The 17732-nt window shown below is 46.4% G+C and overlaps 1 protein-coding gene across 1 annotated transcript in view; it reads right to left on the bottom strand.

The window, feature by feature from the left end:
- The window catches only part of LOC115604907 (hydrocephalus-inducing protein homolog), a 105055-nt gene that overhangs the window by 83756 nt on the left and 3567 nt on the right, over positions 1-17732 (bottom strand). The window contains exons 4-10 of the mRNA XM_030478511.1: positions 17259-17378; positions 14365-14499; positions 10530-10729; positions 9231-9355; positions 4350-4551; positions 3270-3441; positions 559-658 (exon numbers count right to left, since the gene is read on the bottom strand). Of these exons, the coding sequence (XP_030334371.1) occupies positions 559-658; positions 3270-3441; positions 4350-4551; positions 9231-9355; positions 10530-10729; positions 14365-14499; positions 17259-17378 (1054 nt within the window). The remainder of the gene's footprint in view (positions 1-558; positions 659-3269; positions 3442-4349; positions 4552-9230; positions 9356-10529; positions 10730-14364; positions 14500-17258; positions 17379-17732) is intronic.

Raw genomic sequence — 17732 nt, 5'->3', positions numbered from 1 at the left:
CTCGGATGCACCACAGAATTAAAGCCCCGAGGTGACAACTCCTATGCAGGGAGAGAAGCATGTGCTGGCCAGGTGCGGTCCTTCTGCAAACACCCTGCGTTCAACAGGGCTCAGCCACCCTCACTCTGACAGCATGTGGGTAGTGGGAGGGGATCCAGGCTCAGGGAGCACATTTTAACTCAGCTCCAGCCACCTCAGGAGTCTGATGGTGCATCCACGGAATGCTCATCTTGGAGGGAAATGGTTTACACGGGCTTAGTGCTCATTCACTAAAAGCTGCTCTGCTATGTAACTCTCGGGCCTTTACAGACATATCACAGCAGAAAAAATGATGGCAAACTCATGGCATGAAAGCTTATCCCTTCACTGCTTTGACTGTTCTGGGATCAGTGATCCAAAGCCAGGCATCCTGAACCCTGGCCTTGGACAGGAGAGGACAGGGGGCACGTGCCAGCACTGCCCTGCTGACCACTCCAGCAATTACACAAGAACTGAGTGGGCTGGAAGAGTGTTTGTGCCTTCACTGTGGGTAACAGGAGCAGGAGAAAAGAGCTGTACCTGAGATGTCACAGTAGACTCTTTCTTGATAGACTTTGGCTTCTCGGGGTTTAAAGATCACCTTGATTTCAGCCGAAGAATTTGGCCAGACATCTCCCTCCTGAAACAGAAGGAGAACATTCATCTTCAAAAGTCACATTTCTTGTTTTCAAGCACAGCCCTGTAAGCCTTTATTTAGAGCATCAATGAAGAGCAAGGAGCAACCAACATTTCATTGACAAAATTTGTGAGAGAGCTTGGAAGCTGATGCAACAAAAACTTTCTAAGTCCCTTACCTTTACTGGCACCTGGTAGCAGCATTGTGCTAAATTAGGGCTAGACGGAAGCAACCAAACTGGCTCACGCTCTAGCAAATCAAGCAGGATTTCTTTAGAGCTACAAGCTCGTCTAAGGAAAAGGTACCTCTCTTCTCCAAACTCTCCCTTGTATTTGTGTATCACTATGGCTATGTGAACATTTTTACTCAGATCAGAAGAGATTTAGCAAATCAAATGGATATTTCCATTCTTGGTTATGAAGGTGCTGCCTCTTGTACTCTTCACCTTTCCATGTGTGTAAGTATTTAGTGTACTGTGGTGAGTCAGGGTGCTCAGCACCTTGCAGAACAAGCCCTCCTGCCTGGAGACCAATGGAGAATAGACTCCTCGCCACTGAGGGCTGCTTCTGCCCTGCAGCGGGAGTGGTCAGGCAGCGCATAGGCTCTTCCAGCTAATGGAGGACCCGAGGAAGGAGCGGAGGGCCTGTTTCTCTCTGCAAGATGCACACGTTCCTGTTTCCCTGAGCACAGGCTCAGACAAGAAGAGATGGGATTTGCTTATAGCTCCACACCTCTTTCAACCAGCAAGCTCTTTTCCTTGCCATGCTCTTAGGGATCTAAGTCTGGGCCATGCTACCAGTGTCTGTAACTGTCTGCTGCTTCCTCGGGGTCTCCTTCCAAAGAGTCCTGGCACTGGCACTCAGTCCCAGGGAGCCTTGTCGCACATTTCTGGAGGAATCCCTTGTTTCTAAAGGCTCCCACTTCTTGCAACTGGTTTAAACAACGGTACCACTGACATCCTTTCAGCCCCTAGCATTGCAAATGTCTGTTGACATAAATATATGCACTGCTGACAACTGTAAGAATACTCTAGAAGAAGATGAAAAGAGCAGAGTTATTTTTCTATCAGCAAAGCGTGGCTTTGATTCTGCTCGCTGTTGGGTAGCCTCAGCACTTAGTCCAAAAGCCTTGAAATGACTGGAGCCTCCAGCACTCCTGCAGCATAAATATTAAATAACTACAGTACTTCCCATCAACTGAGCACTTATAATTCAAAGGACAGTACCCACAAAAATGAAAGAGCTATAACATGCTGAGTTCTTGGGCTGCAGCTGCAAATAATACCCTAATGCACAGCCTGCTGGGAGTCAACAGAACAGAGGCAATAACAGAGAAAACCATTTCAAACACCAACAAATCAATAATAAGGAAAAGGAAGTCTGAAAGGATAAAGTCACTTGGATTCTTCTCAAAACCCAGTGAAAACACCTTTGTCAGATCAAATATATTTCATATTTCTGCCCAGCAAGCAACTGGATGAGATGAAGCCTTACTACATGACAACACATTTTCTTGAGGAAGCAAACTGGGGACCCCAGCCTGCAACCCACAGTCATATGGGTCAACAGAGGTGTGAAATTGCAGTTGTACTGACATTGGTGGCTCTCAGCCTTACTCTTCCTTGGAAAAAAATAAACGCGTTTCACCTATTTTAAAAGAAATAAGAGGTTGGGATTATTGTAGGGTTTACTCCAATATGAGAAAGGATGTTGCACTGCTCAGATAGCAGGCATCCTTCATTTCAGACCATGCAAATACTCAGAATGAGAGCACTGGTTGATTGAAAGACATGGGGTTTTGCTTGCATCAAGAGAAAAGTAAAATCTTTCCTGTACCTGTATGCAATAGAACTCAAAAAGTCTATTTAAGCTTGCCAGCCTTGTGTCCAGGCTCACAGGTGACACTGGAAGAGAGATTCCAGTACCTAAAGGGGGCTTACAAGCAAGCTAGATAGGGACTTTTTATGAGGACATGTAGTGACAGGACAAGGGGGGAATGGCTTTAAGCTGACAGAGGAGATATACTCAGATTAGATATTAGGAAAAAAATTCTTTACTATGAGGGTCGTGAGACACTGGCACAGGTTGCCCAGAGAAGCTGTGGCTGCCCCATCCCTGGCAGTGTTCAAAGCCAGGTTGGACGGGGCTTGGAACAACCTGGTCTACCGGAAGGTGTCCCTGCCTGTGGCAGGGGGCTGGAACTGAATAAGCTTTAAGTTCCCTTCCAACCCAAACCATTTTAGGATTCTATGATTCAGACATGGTATAAATCCAGGTTATATGAGGGGATAGGTATTTCCATGATTAAACTTGGGCTGAATTTGGCCTCCTTTCCTCAGAGGCCATTTCATTCTTCAAGTCACTATGTGAACTGACAGTGCTCTAATATCCCTAGTTAATCCCCACACGCTATGTGTAAGGTGTGCCCTTACATATAATAATCAATACCTCTGAACGCTGTAAGGACACCTAGTAAGTGCTCTCAATTTATAGCCCTTGCAGCAGAGCTCAGGTTCGGGCAGGCTCTTGCTGCCTGTCAGGAGCTCACTGCTCAGAAACGATTTTTGCAACAAGCTTTCCCAGCCAATGAAAGTTTGTTCTCAGCTATTGCTTACCACTGGCTCAATGGTGAAAACATCATCGGAGAAAAGCATGGAGTCTTCCTGCACCTTTCTCACCTGGTTCTCAAAGGTGCGCATGAGAAGGGAAAGGCGCTCTTGGAGAGTGGGGTCCGCTCCACTCTCCTTGTGAGCACAATCCATCCCGTCCTCTTCCTGCCTCTGCAGCCTGCAGCCACAGGGACAAACAAACCAAGCAGGCAATTGAGTAAGCAACATACTTGGAGAGACTGTTGTATACATGCAGGAGCAGCAAAGCACTCGGGCAAGAACAGCAGCAGCTCAGCAAGGGGCTGACCCCAAGCCACAGGCTCCTAAAGGGATCTGATTATTACTGGTCATTTGCTAGCACAGCCAGTAGTTCTACTCCACACTTAGAAGCTAAGAAGAGGTTTCTGAAAGCTAGCAGCCCTCAAGAGAGCCTCCTGGCTCAAAGCCAGTGCCCCAACCAATGGAGATTCCACCAACAACCTCAACCGGCTTTTCCTACCATAGGGCTACTGAGGGGGTCAGATAAAGATTGAGGAGTACACACTGCAATGCTTCAGTAGGAAGGGGAGAAGCAGCTGGGTTTCAACTGCAGGGTACAAGCATCACACTTTTTTTTCTACCTTTTTGGACTTACAAGGATAAGGAAATTGTATATCTGCTCTGTCGCCTGTACTGCTTTCCACCAGAGGATCCTGGAGCACTTCAAAAGCAAACTAATGAACTCAGTCTCAGTGCAGTCCCAGGTAATGAGTGCTGCCACATTCCTCAGCCTCATGGACCCTCCATAGCCCAAGAATCTCTGAACCTCAGTAGTTTGCAGCTCCCAGATGTGAATTTGCTCTCTGAGGAAATCCAGTAGTTGCAATCAACCTTTCCTCCCCAAAACATCATCCTCAGAAGGAGTATGGGTGGAACTGGAATGGCAAGTGTTAAGCTTCATTACCCTGAAGCCCAGAGACACATGCCCTGATGCTGTGGGTGGGTTTACTTGTCCTAAACCATTCAAAAGCACCAACACCCCTCTGAGGCCATGTTAGTTTTACCCTTGGGCAGTGTATCTTACTGAAATGAATCTTTCAAACAAACCTCAGCTTCTGCTGATCCTCCTCTTCTTGGTTAACAAAAGGCTTCCACTGGAAATGGGCTACGATTTCACTCTGGTTGTGGATGACCATGGATCTGTGGTTTGACAGCGTGAGGTAAGTCTTCTCAACGGTCAAGGAGTTCCTGTCTAGCCTGATGTTGACATCTACAGCTGCTCCATAAAGGGTTGTGTGAGTATCTTCACCTGGAACAAAGCAAATGGAAGCCTCTGCTCATCTCATTTGCTGATGGAAGTATAAGGAACAGAGCAAACCACAGGTAACAGAAAAAAGAGCTACATCTTTTAGCTGCAGCAGTTCCACAGATCAGGACATTTATCACATCCTGATAGCTGCATGTGGTACAGCATGAGGATGTCCTGACATCACCTTAAGCACCTTATTTCTGGGCATGTTTGTAGAGATCTGTCACCAAGGTGCCAACATTTACAGTGAGATTCATTCTGATTGCCTGGCAAAGACATGCCCAATGCCTCTTAACAAATCAATTGGCCTTCAAGCTGCTCTTCTGCTTCTCAGCAGATACTGATTGATCCACAAGGAAAGGGGGCTAAAGAAAGGTCAGTTCTGCCCTGAAACACATCCAGAGTTAATGAGACTTAAGAACATATTAATGATTTCCACTGATGATAGAGTAGGCAAGCTGTGACCCAGGGTGACCTGCAAAGAGATGAAAACCACATTCTTCCAGAAATCTGTCATGTGCTAAAAATGGGTCACGTGGCATCACAAGGAAATCTGTTTCTGTGCATACCTGGGCATGAACAAAACAGTCAAAAGGAGGTTTTTAACTTCCAAATGACCCTCCTATGACACGCACCCCCAGTTGTGCTCATGCAGCCAACTCTGTGGGTTGCTTTAGCAGAGCTTTTGTCAGGAGGATTGTTACACTGTTGTGGAGTTATAAAGCTCTTGCAAAAAACTCTCAAGCACATGAAGCACAAACGTAATTCCCTCTCATGCACCCTCGATGACAGACCATTCGTCTTGAAACACAAGGCCCTGGAGAGGGGCAACAGCCATACTCTCTTTGCAAGGAGTTGGAACAACCTTATCTAAAACAGTATTAAAAAAAACCCCAACATTATTACAAACAGTTCTAGAAAAGGGGAACAAAGGTGGGAAACAGTTGCTACCTACTGGCTGTGTTGACATTAGCAAACACTTTGGAGAACAATCACACTCACCCATCAATCTAATTGATTTGAACTATAAAAGCCCATTACCAATCAGGTGTATAAAGTATTAGCTCCCAGTCCTCGGCCTGTTGCAGCGCTGCTACTGTTACGGTGCAAAGTCAACATATAATTGCAGAAACTCCTATTTACACCTTTTTTTCTGCCTACAGGATATGCCTCCCTCCACTCACCTTGAAGCAGACATATAAGAACATAAAAGTCTGACAGAACCCAGCCATGCTGCTGGGAATTCCTACAAGAAAAGGAAGAAAAGCACAACATGCACTCACTACCTGCAATAAGCAGGCAGAAAATCCTTTGCCAAGTTTTTAAAGGCCCAACAGAAACCATTTAGAGATAGAGGCTCTCTGGGAGTCTGGTGGGACACTGTCTCAGGTCAGGGCCTGCTTCTCCACGCTGCAGCCTAGTGCTCATCAACACGAGGCTGATCACATTTGGCCCTGCAGGTAGCAAGCAGCAACGGGGAGGAAAGGCTGCTGGGGACACCATACTTTCAGGGCCAGTCAGCAAAGCTGAGAGGCAGGCGAGCAAGGCAGAGCCTTCCCCTCACCCAGGGCAGGGCAAGCTCAGCTCCACATCACCTCCAGCTCCTAGTGTGCTGCACTGAAGAAACATGCTTAGCTGCTCTCTTCTCTTGTACAGGAATAATCTGGGAGCGAGTGTTGCTCTCCAGGGCTCACGAGGGGAGACATTCCTTCATCCAATTTCTACAAGTACAGTAACTAACCCAGTGCAGCAAAACTCAAACTCATTGGCAGCTATGGAGCCAGAAGCAGACACCGCCCACATCTTCTACCTGCCCTTGAAGTAATAAGGAGCTGAGGCTGAGCTCTCCCTTCCTTGCCCTGGCTGTGCAAAGCCACAAAGGATGCTCTGATCCTGGCCTGTGATACACAGCAAAACAAGCTGAGATTTGCTTTAGGAGAGCTCCTGCTCCGGAACTGTCAGCTCTCCCGTAAGTTGTGTAGGAAGTTGAGGGAAAACAACCAAATGCCAAATATGCAGCCGGTTCTTTAGCAGGCTTTTAGCACAAGGCTGGAGGCTTCCAGCAGGACTAAAACCACCAAGAACTACTCCTGAGCCTTGTTACCTCTCTTTGGAAAAGCTGCTTTGTGGGGCTCCACACCAAGGGGAGACAGGACAGTAATAGAGTGGACACTCCTGCTTGAGGGCTGGTTCCTCTTGGATATGCTGTCTTCTAAAATCCTATGTGTACTGGCTCTGATCTCCTTCCTCAAACAGGGCGAGATCTGCCCCAAGATTTTTGATTCTGTATTAGTCTCACAGAGCCACCAAAGGAAAATGCTCTCCATAATTACTCTTATTACTGGCAGCAGTAAAAGCAGCTCACTATATAGTGTCTGTCAGGCCTGCACAAGCTCAGGGGTGCTTTATTAGTTACCAAAGTTTCCTGTGCTGACAAAGAGATCCCATGGGATGTGGCAACCAATGGGGAAAAACTGTACAGAGTAGTTTCAGCACTGAACAACAGATCTCCTGGACTAGAAGCATATTGGAGCACCTTGCCATGAGGTCCAGCAGGCACTACAGGCACCCACATACAAGCACAGAATCAGGTCCTAAACCTTGAAAACCACCCATCATACCATACTAGGGACTTCTTGGAGACTGGAGTCTAATGTGAATCAGGATTTAAGGAGCTCTGAGCACAGAAGTGATTCTCTTTCCACAATTCTCAGCATCTCTTCAGTAAGTCTTGTCTCTGGTGGCCTCCTTCACTTGCATGGAGCATCTGCCATAGATGTTACTGTTTCTGGGTGCTATGGGACTGGTGAATTTGTTTTTCACCTCTGGCACAGCTCTGGGAACCTGTTACATATCTCCTTAGCCATGTGTCCCTGAGCAAAGCTCACTCTTCCTCACCAGGCTTGTGCTATACTATCAGGCTGTAATAAAAGTTATGACTGCAGCAAACTGGGTTTGATGTATGAACAGCAGCAAACAGGGCACCTAGCTTGGGCATCTCACTTGAACATTGCTTGAGAGCTAAAAGAATAACTAAGCTTTATGAATCCTGACTTGGTTGAGACTAGACTTAACTCCATAAACTCGTTTTCCCACAGCTGCACAGGGTGGCTAAAAGTCATTGGGGAAGGGCCAAGGACTTTCAGTGGCACTGAGTGATAAATCCTTTCCAAACCTGAATGTGTACTTGGTACGCAGGCTTCAGAAACCCTTCCTGAAGCCATAACCTGATGTTAAGGAGATGAATAGGAACATCCCAAGTCACCTTCATTTCAGGGTGCACTGGTATTTTCACACCCAGACACATGTATGTGGGGAAATGGAGGGGTTTGGCCATGTAAAGCACTCAGGTTTACAATTTTCATTGTAAATCATTATGCTCTTAGCAGCAGTAATGTAAAAAATTCAGTAGTCTTTCAAGGAAGTGATACCCAAACCAATGAGCCTCTCTCTGTGTGAGCATAAACCATTCTCTGTGAATAGGTCATTAACTGAAAAGTATTAAACAAATCTGTGAAAACTCAGAAGGCTACAAAGAGCATTTGAAAGATACAGGAACATTTTTAGAACTTCTACAAACTCAAGACAACTCAAATGCTCTTTGTGGGGCTAAAGCATCAGAGTGTCACCTAGGTTAGGCCATCCTGCTTCCCACGACCGGCGTTCAGGAACAGGGACAACACAATCCTCTCTTTCAGGAAAGAGAAAATGCACACCAAATACATTCACACAGCTGAGCGAATGCTGTGTTCAGCATCATAAGATACCTCTGCTGAAGCAAGGCTACAGAAATATTTTAACGTTGCACCTTTTTCTTGAGTTTTTCCCACTTACTCTTGAAGAGACATTTAACACTGACGGCATTTCTGTGGCCTGATCCTGGAATGAGATTCCCTAGTAGAAATATTATACCTATGTTTGGAGGCAGTGAGCACTTCCTGCCAAATCCCAAGTGCCCTCTAGACCCAGCTGCTTTAGTCCTGATGTTGTGAAGCATGGGATGTAGATGGGTAGACAGAAACAGAAAAAGGCTCTGTGGCAAGACAACAGAGAAGCACTATATGGGATAGAGGTGTATAAGAGACAGTGGGCATTGGAAAGAGTCTGACAGACATGTGCGTTCCCCACGCCACACTTCACACACAGCACCGTCTAGGAATAAGATTTCACGCACGCATATGCGCACTAATGGAGAATCGCGGTTCTGCCTTCCTCCACTCAGCAACTCTGAGCAAAACAGGATGCCAAAAACCTCATTCCTGTCTGAGGGGATCCACTTTAACAAACCCCTCAACTCCAACTATTCTTCACTTTTCTTTGAGGTAAAGGGGGCAGGGGAGATGCACCTGGAGAGGGAATTAAGATGGCTGGGACAACGGGAATGATGGTAGATGACTGTCACAGAGGGGGTGCTGTGTGGAGAACACTGTCCTGACACCAGGGTCTCCCTGGGGATGGGCTGGCACACAGCAACACAGGACACAGAGAACAAGGACAGACTCAGCCTTTGTCCCTTATCTGCTCACTTCTAAGCACTGAAGCATGCAGAGATTTTGAAAGAAAATGTTTTAGAAGTAGCTTGCAAAGTCTTGCAAAACAAGTTTAACATTATTGTATTTAGGAAGGGCTCTGTTTAGAAGGACACAGAGAGGGTGCACCATGCAGCACCCAGCTCTTACCTGTGTCATAGTGAACTATCAGGGACCGGGAATAATCACCAGTCTTCAGTGGGTGAAACTCCACTGTTACTTGCATGACTTCACCAATCCCAAGAGTCCCAATGGAGGGATCCACGGAGAAAGGGCTGCAACACAAAGAGAAACATCAGGACTATCGTGGGAAATTTGAGGACTACATTCCTTTTGCAATCTAGTTCACTTCAGCTCACTTGTGCAAGCAAGGAGCAAGCAAACCACAGTCAGTAGAAGAAAAATAGCACATACAGGATCCTCTGAAGAGATCCAGCCCTCAGAAGATCCCATGGTATAACATGACCTCATCTCCCCCATACTCTGCATCCATTTCTCTTCAGTGAGGCTCCAGAGTCTGACTGCGAGCTGTACGATCAGAGAATGGGTTTTGAAGAAGACAGAGGGGGGAAAGAGCTATTTGGATGCACAACTTGACACTGACTTCACATCAGGCATTTGATGAGGGGACCACTAGAATGCCATGTGCTTGTGGCCTCCTAGAGAATAGGTGTACTTGGCTGATAGTGGTATGTAACTATTTCAGAAGGTTATTTATGATCAGGAGGTTGCAAGCTGGCTACTAACATATTCTAGCCCTCTCCAGGAAATCTTGGAAAGAGAAAGCTCTAGAAGAAAAGGCTCCCAACCCATGCACCAGATATTTGCTGCATCTTTCGCCTGCACCCTCAATAGCATTCTGGTTTGGGGCTGTAATGCAGCTTTGAAGCCAGTGCCTGCTCCTCTCCACTTAAGAGCTCATTCTACTTAAGAATATTTGGTCCCAGGGACCAGACCAAACCCACTGGAAAACAAAGTTCCTGGACCACACATTGTTACTGCCAGGGCCTCAATACCCATTGCTTTGATCTATGATCTCTGGTTGCACTTGCTAATAAATTCTTCAATGTCTCTCTCACCAGCTCATAGTATGCCCATTTCTCAACACTGTGTTTGGGCTACATAAACTGTGCTCCTAGAGCTGTTGTCTGCTATCAGCAATCAAGTTGCCTTCCTGTGTTGGCTCTTTCAATCTAACAGAATCAGTTGTGCAAGATGCTGCTTTGGAGACACCATTGCAGTATAAAACTTCACTGCATCTTGCAGAGTTTTCTCAAAGGTTGCATCATGCTTAAAACACTATAAGCAACAGCAAAACCCAGGTGTCCTGCCCATCTCCAGCTATGGCTGCAATACAGCAGCTCAGATGCACCAATTCCCTTCTATTGCTGTTTACCAACTATATTATCACACACTAGTGTTTTGCACAAGAAAGATGAGCTCCTTTACCTCTGAGTGCTGACGCTGTAGCAAGCCTTCCGATTACCGATGTTGCGCACCAGCAGAGTTTTCTGGGTGCTGAACTTGACTGGACACTCTGAGAAGTTCACCTGGTCAGGGAAGTCCAGGATGGCTCGGGCACCTATCGCTCGAATAGGCACAATAAACTTTTCCCTTTCTGTGATGCAGATGAGCTGGTGGAAATAATCCTGCAGGGAAAGAAACAATCTTAGCACAGTGCATTTAGTACCACACCCATGGCAGGAGAAAAACTGGTGTTTTCTGTGACTTTAACAGTAGCATTCAAGGATGTACGAGTACTTTTTGCCTTAACAGCCTTTCATTCCAGTAGCATGACTTGGACAGGGCTGTTAACTTGCAAAGAAGAAACAACCCCATTGATTCACCTGCTTTCACAGCAAGCTGGCAGCATCAGACAAAATTAGCTCATACTTTGATTCTGATTCTTTACCAAAATAATTCCAGGTAAGGGATCAAAGCAGTAACAGAGCCTGCTTTGATCACCACTGGAGATTATTAAAGGCACTGCTAAGAACTCAGTTGTGCCACAGCACTAACTCCAATACCAGCAATGCAGTGACCTTGTTGAAGCTTGGCAGGGGATGCTCAGGTCCATCTTGCAAAAGGCCTTAGCCACATGCATGATCAACAGTTTGTCTTTGGTGAAATACTTCACAAGCTGGACACGAACATGTTTTTCATGTCAAATGAGCATAGCGTATGTGTATATTTCCCTCCGTTTCCCATGCCATTACAGGGACAAGGATGGGGCCACACATGCTTGAAAAGCTATCTTATCCACCTCCCCACGCCAGAACTGGCTCTGCTCTATACCCAAACTATCCTTGTGAGATGTTTGAGGAGTACACTAACAATTCCACCCCTGCCCTCTGCAGCCTATTCCATCTCTACCCTAGACTTAAATAGAGTTCCTCCTGAGCCTAATCTCAATTTCCCTTTACATCTCATCTTAGCCTCAGGGGATGCAGGAAATAGGTTTGCTTCCTCTCTGCTGCATGGTTGATGTGACTTAATCATGTCTCTCTGGTAAGGTCTCTAGATCTGGTGCCTTGTTCTCATGCCTACCTGAGGCAGGTGGTACCAGGAGCTGCAGATGGCAGACAGACATCCCTACCAGAGCAAACTCAACTGTACTACTCCCTGTCATTGGCTTGGTCAGAAAAGAGCCAGACATTTTCCCCTCAGCATTCTGGCATTTAGCAGGAGGAGGCGAACCAAATCACTAACAGCATTTTCCTGTAGGGATAAGCAGATCCATCTCCAGATGTACAGTGTGGCATTGCTGTGCTGGAAGTATCACCTTGCCCCCAGTGAAACCAGTGGTCAAACTGCTGCAGTAGGGCTAGGAGCCATTGCCTCCAGCAGCTCCCTTACTAGTGACTTGATAAGAGCTCTGCTTCTTATCACTTGCTTGCTGTCCTGATCTTTTCTCCTCAGTGCTTTTAACTCATTTGATATTTTTGTAACTGTTGAAGTAGCAGCAGACAATTTGATTTAGGAATTGCACACAGCAGCAAACTCCCTTAATCAGAACCGATCCAGATTCCTCTGCACTTTGGATTTCCTGCTTCCATACTTATCCTCTTCAAGCCTGGAAGGGACCTAAGGCAGCCAGATGAGGCACAGACAGAAAGCTATTGCTTCAACACAACAGCTAAACCTTAAACCCTCAGCTGGTGTTTAACGTTGCCGTAACAGATGCTGTCACATCCAAGACTTACAGAGAATAAAGAAGGATCTTTCCTTCTAGACATCTAAAATATACACACTGGAAACTGCGGAAGGGCTTTTGCTTCTCGCATTTGGAAGGTAAAATGCCAGGAAGGGAATACAGCAAATTACCTACAGAATTGAATATCACATTTCAAGGACAGCATTTCGTCTTCAGCACGTCTTTCTGAATTAGCAATTCTGTACTCAATTTTGCATCCTAAGCCTTCTAAAATAAAAGCTAACGGCAGCCCATGTGAATTCAAAGCATCTATTACCTGGGCACTTCACGTTCTGGACTATGTACATGCTCAGATGTAAGTAACATAAGGCGAGGACACGCAGGAACACAGGGTGGCACAAGAACACCCACACTGTACAAGCATGGGTAACTAGAGACCACAGGGCAGCTCCTCTTTAGTTTTCTCTATCCATGCTGTCTGAGGATAGGACAAAGTGTTCAACTAAATCTAAGCTAAACAAAAGTGTTCAACTAAATGGAAGATGAGAAAACAATTATGCTCTAAGGAATCTTGCACCTCTGGCTTGGTGCAGAAACATCAGCTGGTGCAGAGCTATCCCCTAATGTTGGTTCTCCACCAAAGTCATGCAAAGAGGTAGCAGGATGCTGGTAGAAGGAGTCGGCCTGCCTGCTCTCATTTCCGTGCAATGCTTCCTCCCTTCCATGCCATGTACGAAACCCTTTTGTATAACAAGCCTCCCGATAACACCATTTACCCTTCACATCACAGAGAATCAGACTTGCCAGGCCCGCAGCACTGATGTCCCAACGTCCCAGAAAAAAGTCCCTGCCATGTGCGCAGCACATCCTCTCCCCTAGACTCACAGCTGGATGCAGGCAGATAAGTATCCTCAGGACAGAACAGCTGCAAAGCTTGAAACTCCAGGGTATAAAAAAGCAGCAGCTTTGCTCCAGCCTAGGGTTAGGCAGGGAAGTGGTTGCCAGATGGGAAAGAGAAAAGCTCTCTGGATCTATTTGTTCCTCTAGTACTTCCATAATAATTAAACCCCTACCATTCAGTAGAGAGAGGGCTAAACATCTTATCAGTACCTCTCCCTGCCATTTCCCTACTGGTATATGTGCATCTTCCCTCATGAACGCTCAAGAAAACACATGGAGGGAAAGCACAGCCGGTCAGTCCCAACTGCAGTGGCCAGCAGCACCACACAATGCCAAGATGTGACTAGCTGAAGACTGCCTGCCCGCAGCCTAGAGAAAGTCTCATGGCACACTATGGACTGTAACCACAGAAAATGCCAGAAAGTACAAGAAAAATGATGGCTTTAGAGATAACATGCTGCTGTCTCACTGCTGTGTCCAACATGATACACATTAAAGGGACTGCAGCTTACAGAGGTGGTGGTCCTCACTCTGATCAGGCTCAACTTTGGGTCCTCCAAATAACTGGTCAGTTTTAAACAGACTTCATCACACTTGTGATAGAATCATAAAATCAACCAGGTTGGAAAAGACTTTTAAGATCATCAAGTCCAACCTTTACCCCGGGACTGCGAAGTCCACCAGTAACCCATGTCACTAAGGGCCTCATCTACACAGTGTGTGAACACTTCTGGGGACGGTGAGTCCACCACTGCCCTGGGCAGCCTGTTCCAATGCCTGAGCACCCTCTGGGGAAGGAATTGTTCCTAATCTCCAACCTAAACCTCCCCTGGTGCAGCTTGAGGCCGTTTCCTCTTGTCCTATCGCTTGTTCCTTGTTCTGTGTCTATAATTATTAGAGCAAACCCACCATTATGCAGCAATGGACAGATATGAGAAACCAACACCCTGAGAGGCCACTTTACCACAGAGAGTACTCGTGCCTGAAGCCAAGAGACCTTACATTACATATTCTAGCACTGAAGGATAAAAACACTCTGAAACATGTAAGAGCCTCCAGCCTATGAGAGCATAACCTTCATCATGAGGAAAGAGTTTCAGCTCTAGATCCAGTGCAACTCCACCAATCAGGACGGTTCCTCAAAACCCCCACCCGATGCCCTGTTCTGAAACCAGCCCTGCAGGTTCACCTTCCACTGAAGACACCATCTCTTGGGACCTCCAGTCTCACCTTGTTCTCTTCAGGGGTGAAAAGGATGCGGAAGGTTGAAGACATGCCAGGTGCTACCTTATGGCTCCCACTGTCAGGGCTGATCAACGTGAAATAAGGTGAGTTTTCCGAGACAAGCTTCACCAACCGAGGAACCTGCAGGACAGACATGAAACTATCATTTTGCCACTTGTGGAAACATGGGGAGAGGAGACCTGGCCATGCCCTGGTGACATCCCTCCTTAGCCACCTTTCCAAAACACTTTTAGCTCACATAATACACAAGGGTGGACTTGAACCCCTTCTGCCTGGGCTAACAGCTCTAGGCCAGAGGCAGCAGGGCAATGCGCTGCTGTGAAAGAAGCACCAAGCAGGTAACACACCAGCAACATAGAGATGAAATACCTGAATCAAGTCATCTTGTATATTCAACAAGACCAAAGAACCTGCTTGCTTTTGCCTGTACACACCCATGCCTCTAGATGGGGAATGTATTATCTGAAGGCAAAATAGTGTTCTACTGGAGGAAGGAAGAAACTCACTTCTAACACACCAGGTTTTAGTGGGCCAGTCAAGCTGTTGTGCTAGTCATGCTGGCAGACCAGCAAGAGAAGGAGGCCACAGACATTGTGGCCTTACTGGGAATAAAAGCAAACCTGAAAAGCAAAAGGAGGAGCACAGCAAGATAAAAAGACACCTAGAAAGAAGGGGATGGCTAAGACAATTTAAAGGGGGGTGTAAAGAAGCAAAGGAAAAGCACAATACACTACAAGGAAAAGCTGAAGCAGAAGATGAGAGCAGTCCACTTGCCTAAATGATGGAAAGCCAGACAACCCCCCAGGCTGTACCTATCAATTACGGACTTCAAAGGCATTTTCTGCCTTGAAACATGACAGCACTGACTCACAGTGTGGTTTCATTATGAAAAGCCAATCTCAACTCCCCAGAGGCTCTCATGGCCTGGTGCTTGCAGCCAGGCACCTGCCACCGTAGCAAAGCCAGACTTCTGGGAATTCCTCCCCACAGCCAGGCAACCCTGCAGGCACCCTACTGCAAGTTTCTGCCCTCTAGGATACCACATGAATGGAGACAGCAAGCAGGCACTTCCTAGCACACAGATATCAACCCCTGAGTACGAAGTCTCATCTCAGTCTGAAACAGGTTCGACTGACAGGCAGCTTCACTGATAATGCAACCTGCTCTAGTTGAAGATGTCCCTGCTCACTGCAGGGGGGTCTGGACTAGATGACCTTTAAAGATGCCTTCCAACCCAAACCATTCCATGATTCTATGATAAACAGCAAACCCAAACGAGGCTTGGAAAACATGGAGGCTCATTCTGCACCACCCACCCAAGCCTGATAACCCACAGCCAAGGCAGTCTTGAGCTCTCCAGAGGCCTTTTGCTCCCAGCAATGCCCTGGTGCAGTGAGCTCTAGGAGCCAATTTCACACTGCAGACAAGCATTTTAGCCACCAGGCCCCTTGGGAGATGAGCACAGGTGGCAACAATCTTCATCAAAAGCCACCCAGAACATCTCTGAGGGTGGTGAGAAGCAGCCTGAAGACAAGAATGAATTTTACAGCACACAGGTAAGAGCAGCAAGTATATAGTGAAGCACTTCTGGGATTGAGTGCTTAGAGAGCCAGCCTCTATTTGGAATATACTTTGCTGTTAGCTGGATTTTTATGGAGCAGACAACTTCAGGCTATCATGCAGTATGATTCAGAGGAATCTGGGAAACTGGTGAGAAAACTTTGAGACAGAGCACAGTGTTGCTTTTCTCCAGGACATTACCAAAAGCCAGCAAAGGGAGAATATCATAACCTCTTTTGGGATTATCATCTCTATCTTGGTGTACTTAAATATGCCAAGAATTTTCCTTAGAGTCAATCTTACTTTTACACCAGTGCTGTCCAATGGTGGAGGTCTTACTGGCTTCAGAACTTATTTTTTTTTCCCCCTCAGAATTTTGGATAAAGTCAACAGTTCACACATTGCCTCCCTTTTACAGGGTATAGAAATCCCAAGGTGCAGCTGTACAAGTATATAATTTGTTACTGGAGAATAGCAGGAATATTAATGCAGATGTTCTTTTCCACTTGGGGAAGCAAATTAACTGTTCACCTGCTAGCTGGTACTTGACAAACATTTTGCATGGATAATGGAGCAGCTGAAGCCAAAAGACTTCGAAGGAGTGAAGCAGAGCAGTAGAAAAAGAGAAACTGAGGCCCATTCTAATAAGAAAAGTGGATGCATACTTACAGCAAAGATTGCCCAAAATGCGCATTACCCTGGCTGTGCTGTGATTCTCCAAAGGCAAAGCCAAGAGACACGTTGTCTTAGAAAAATCTGAGCACAACTGAATTAAGCTTAGCAGGAGCCTAAAGTGACACCTGAAGTCCTCCCCACTGCTTCCACTAAATTGTTCTGTTTCCACTGCTGTTCAAAAACACCTTTCCTGGCATGCTAATGCCACAAATTATAACTTATTCCACCATAAAGTGGACAGTAAGCTGCACAGAGGCAGCTAAACAGTCTGAGAGAGGAAAACTGCCCTGCCAGAAACCAAGATTAACCAAGGAGCCATCAGGACATAGTGCATACTCAAGGTAAAGCATCCGAGCAGGTAAGAACTATGCAGCCCTCAACATTCCCATCAATCCAGGGCTATCGACAGGAAGCATGCTGCCTAGAAAGTTCCTTTGGGTTAGATACCACCAACCCATGGTCAAAATCAGAGGGAGAATCTGAAGCACGGGAAGATTTCCACCATCTTGCAAAATTAAAGTGGTGAGACATTTTATTCTGGATGTGCTGTGCTGCAGCAGATAACTTGCTATGCTGTATAGTGTGTGAATTCCACTGCTCTCCTCTTCCACCACAGTGTTAAACCTCCATGTCCCAGCACTTACCTTGTCTTTGTTCCTCAGAATCAGTGGCACTTCACAGACCTTGCAGGGAAGGTAGTTCTGAAACACCACCTCTGATGGGAAAGGCTGAAACAAGCTCTGGTCCAGGTCAACTGCTGAGAACTGGAGATGCAAGACAGCAGTGAGAGGTTCAGCTGCTGGGAGATACACTAATGAATGAGACTCCTACACTGATCTCCAGTGAAGTACAGTCTCTTGGTTAGTACATGTGCCCAGCTCACATAAAGGAGATGGCAGCGCACCCACCCGTCTTCCGAGCTGATCAAATGTTTCTGGACCACGCTGAACAGGCTCAAACTAAGAAGCTCTTTTGATAAGTGTTTATTCAGGTTTCCTTCTCCAAAATGCAAGGCAGTGCTTACCTCCAGCAGACCCCTCTGCTAATGTGGTCACTCAGCTCCAGAGACTTAATGAAAGAGCCACGAGCACTCATAAAAGAAGCAAAACCCAAGAATT

This window comes from Strigops habroptila, chromosome 3 (assembly GCF_004027225.2).
Source record: "Strigops habroptila isolate Jane chromosome 3, bStrHab1.2.pri, whole genome shotgun sequence".
Classification (NCBI taxonomy): domain Eukaryota; kingdom Metazoa; phylum Chordata; class Aves; order Psittaciformes; family Psittacidae; genus Strigops; species Strigops habroptila.
This window is presented reverse-complemented; position numbering and strand designations above follow the sequence as displayed.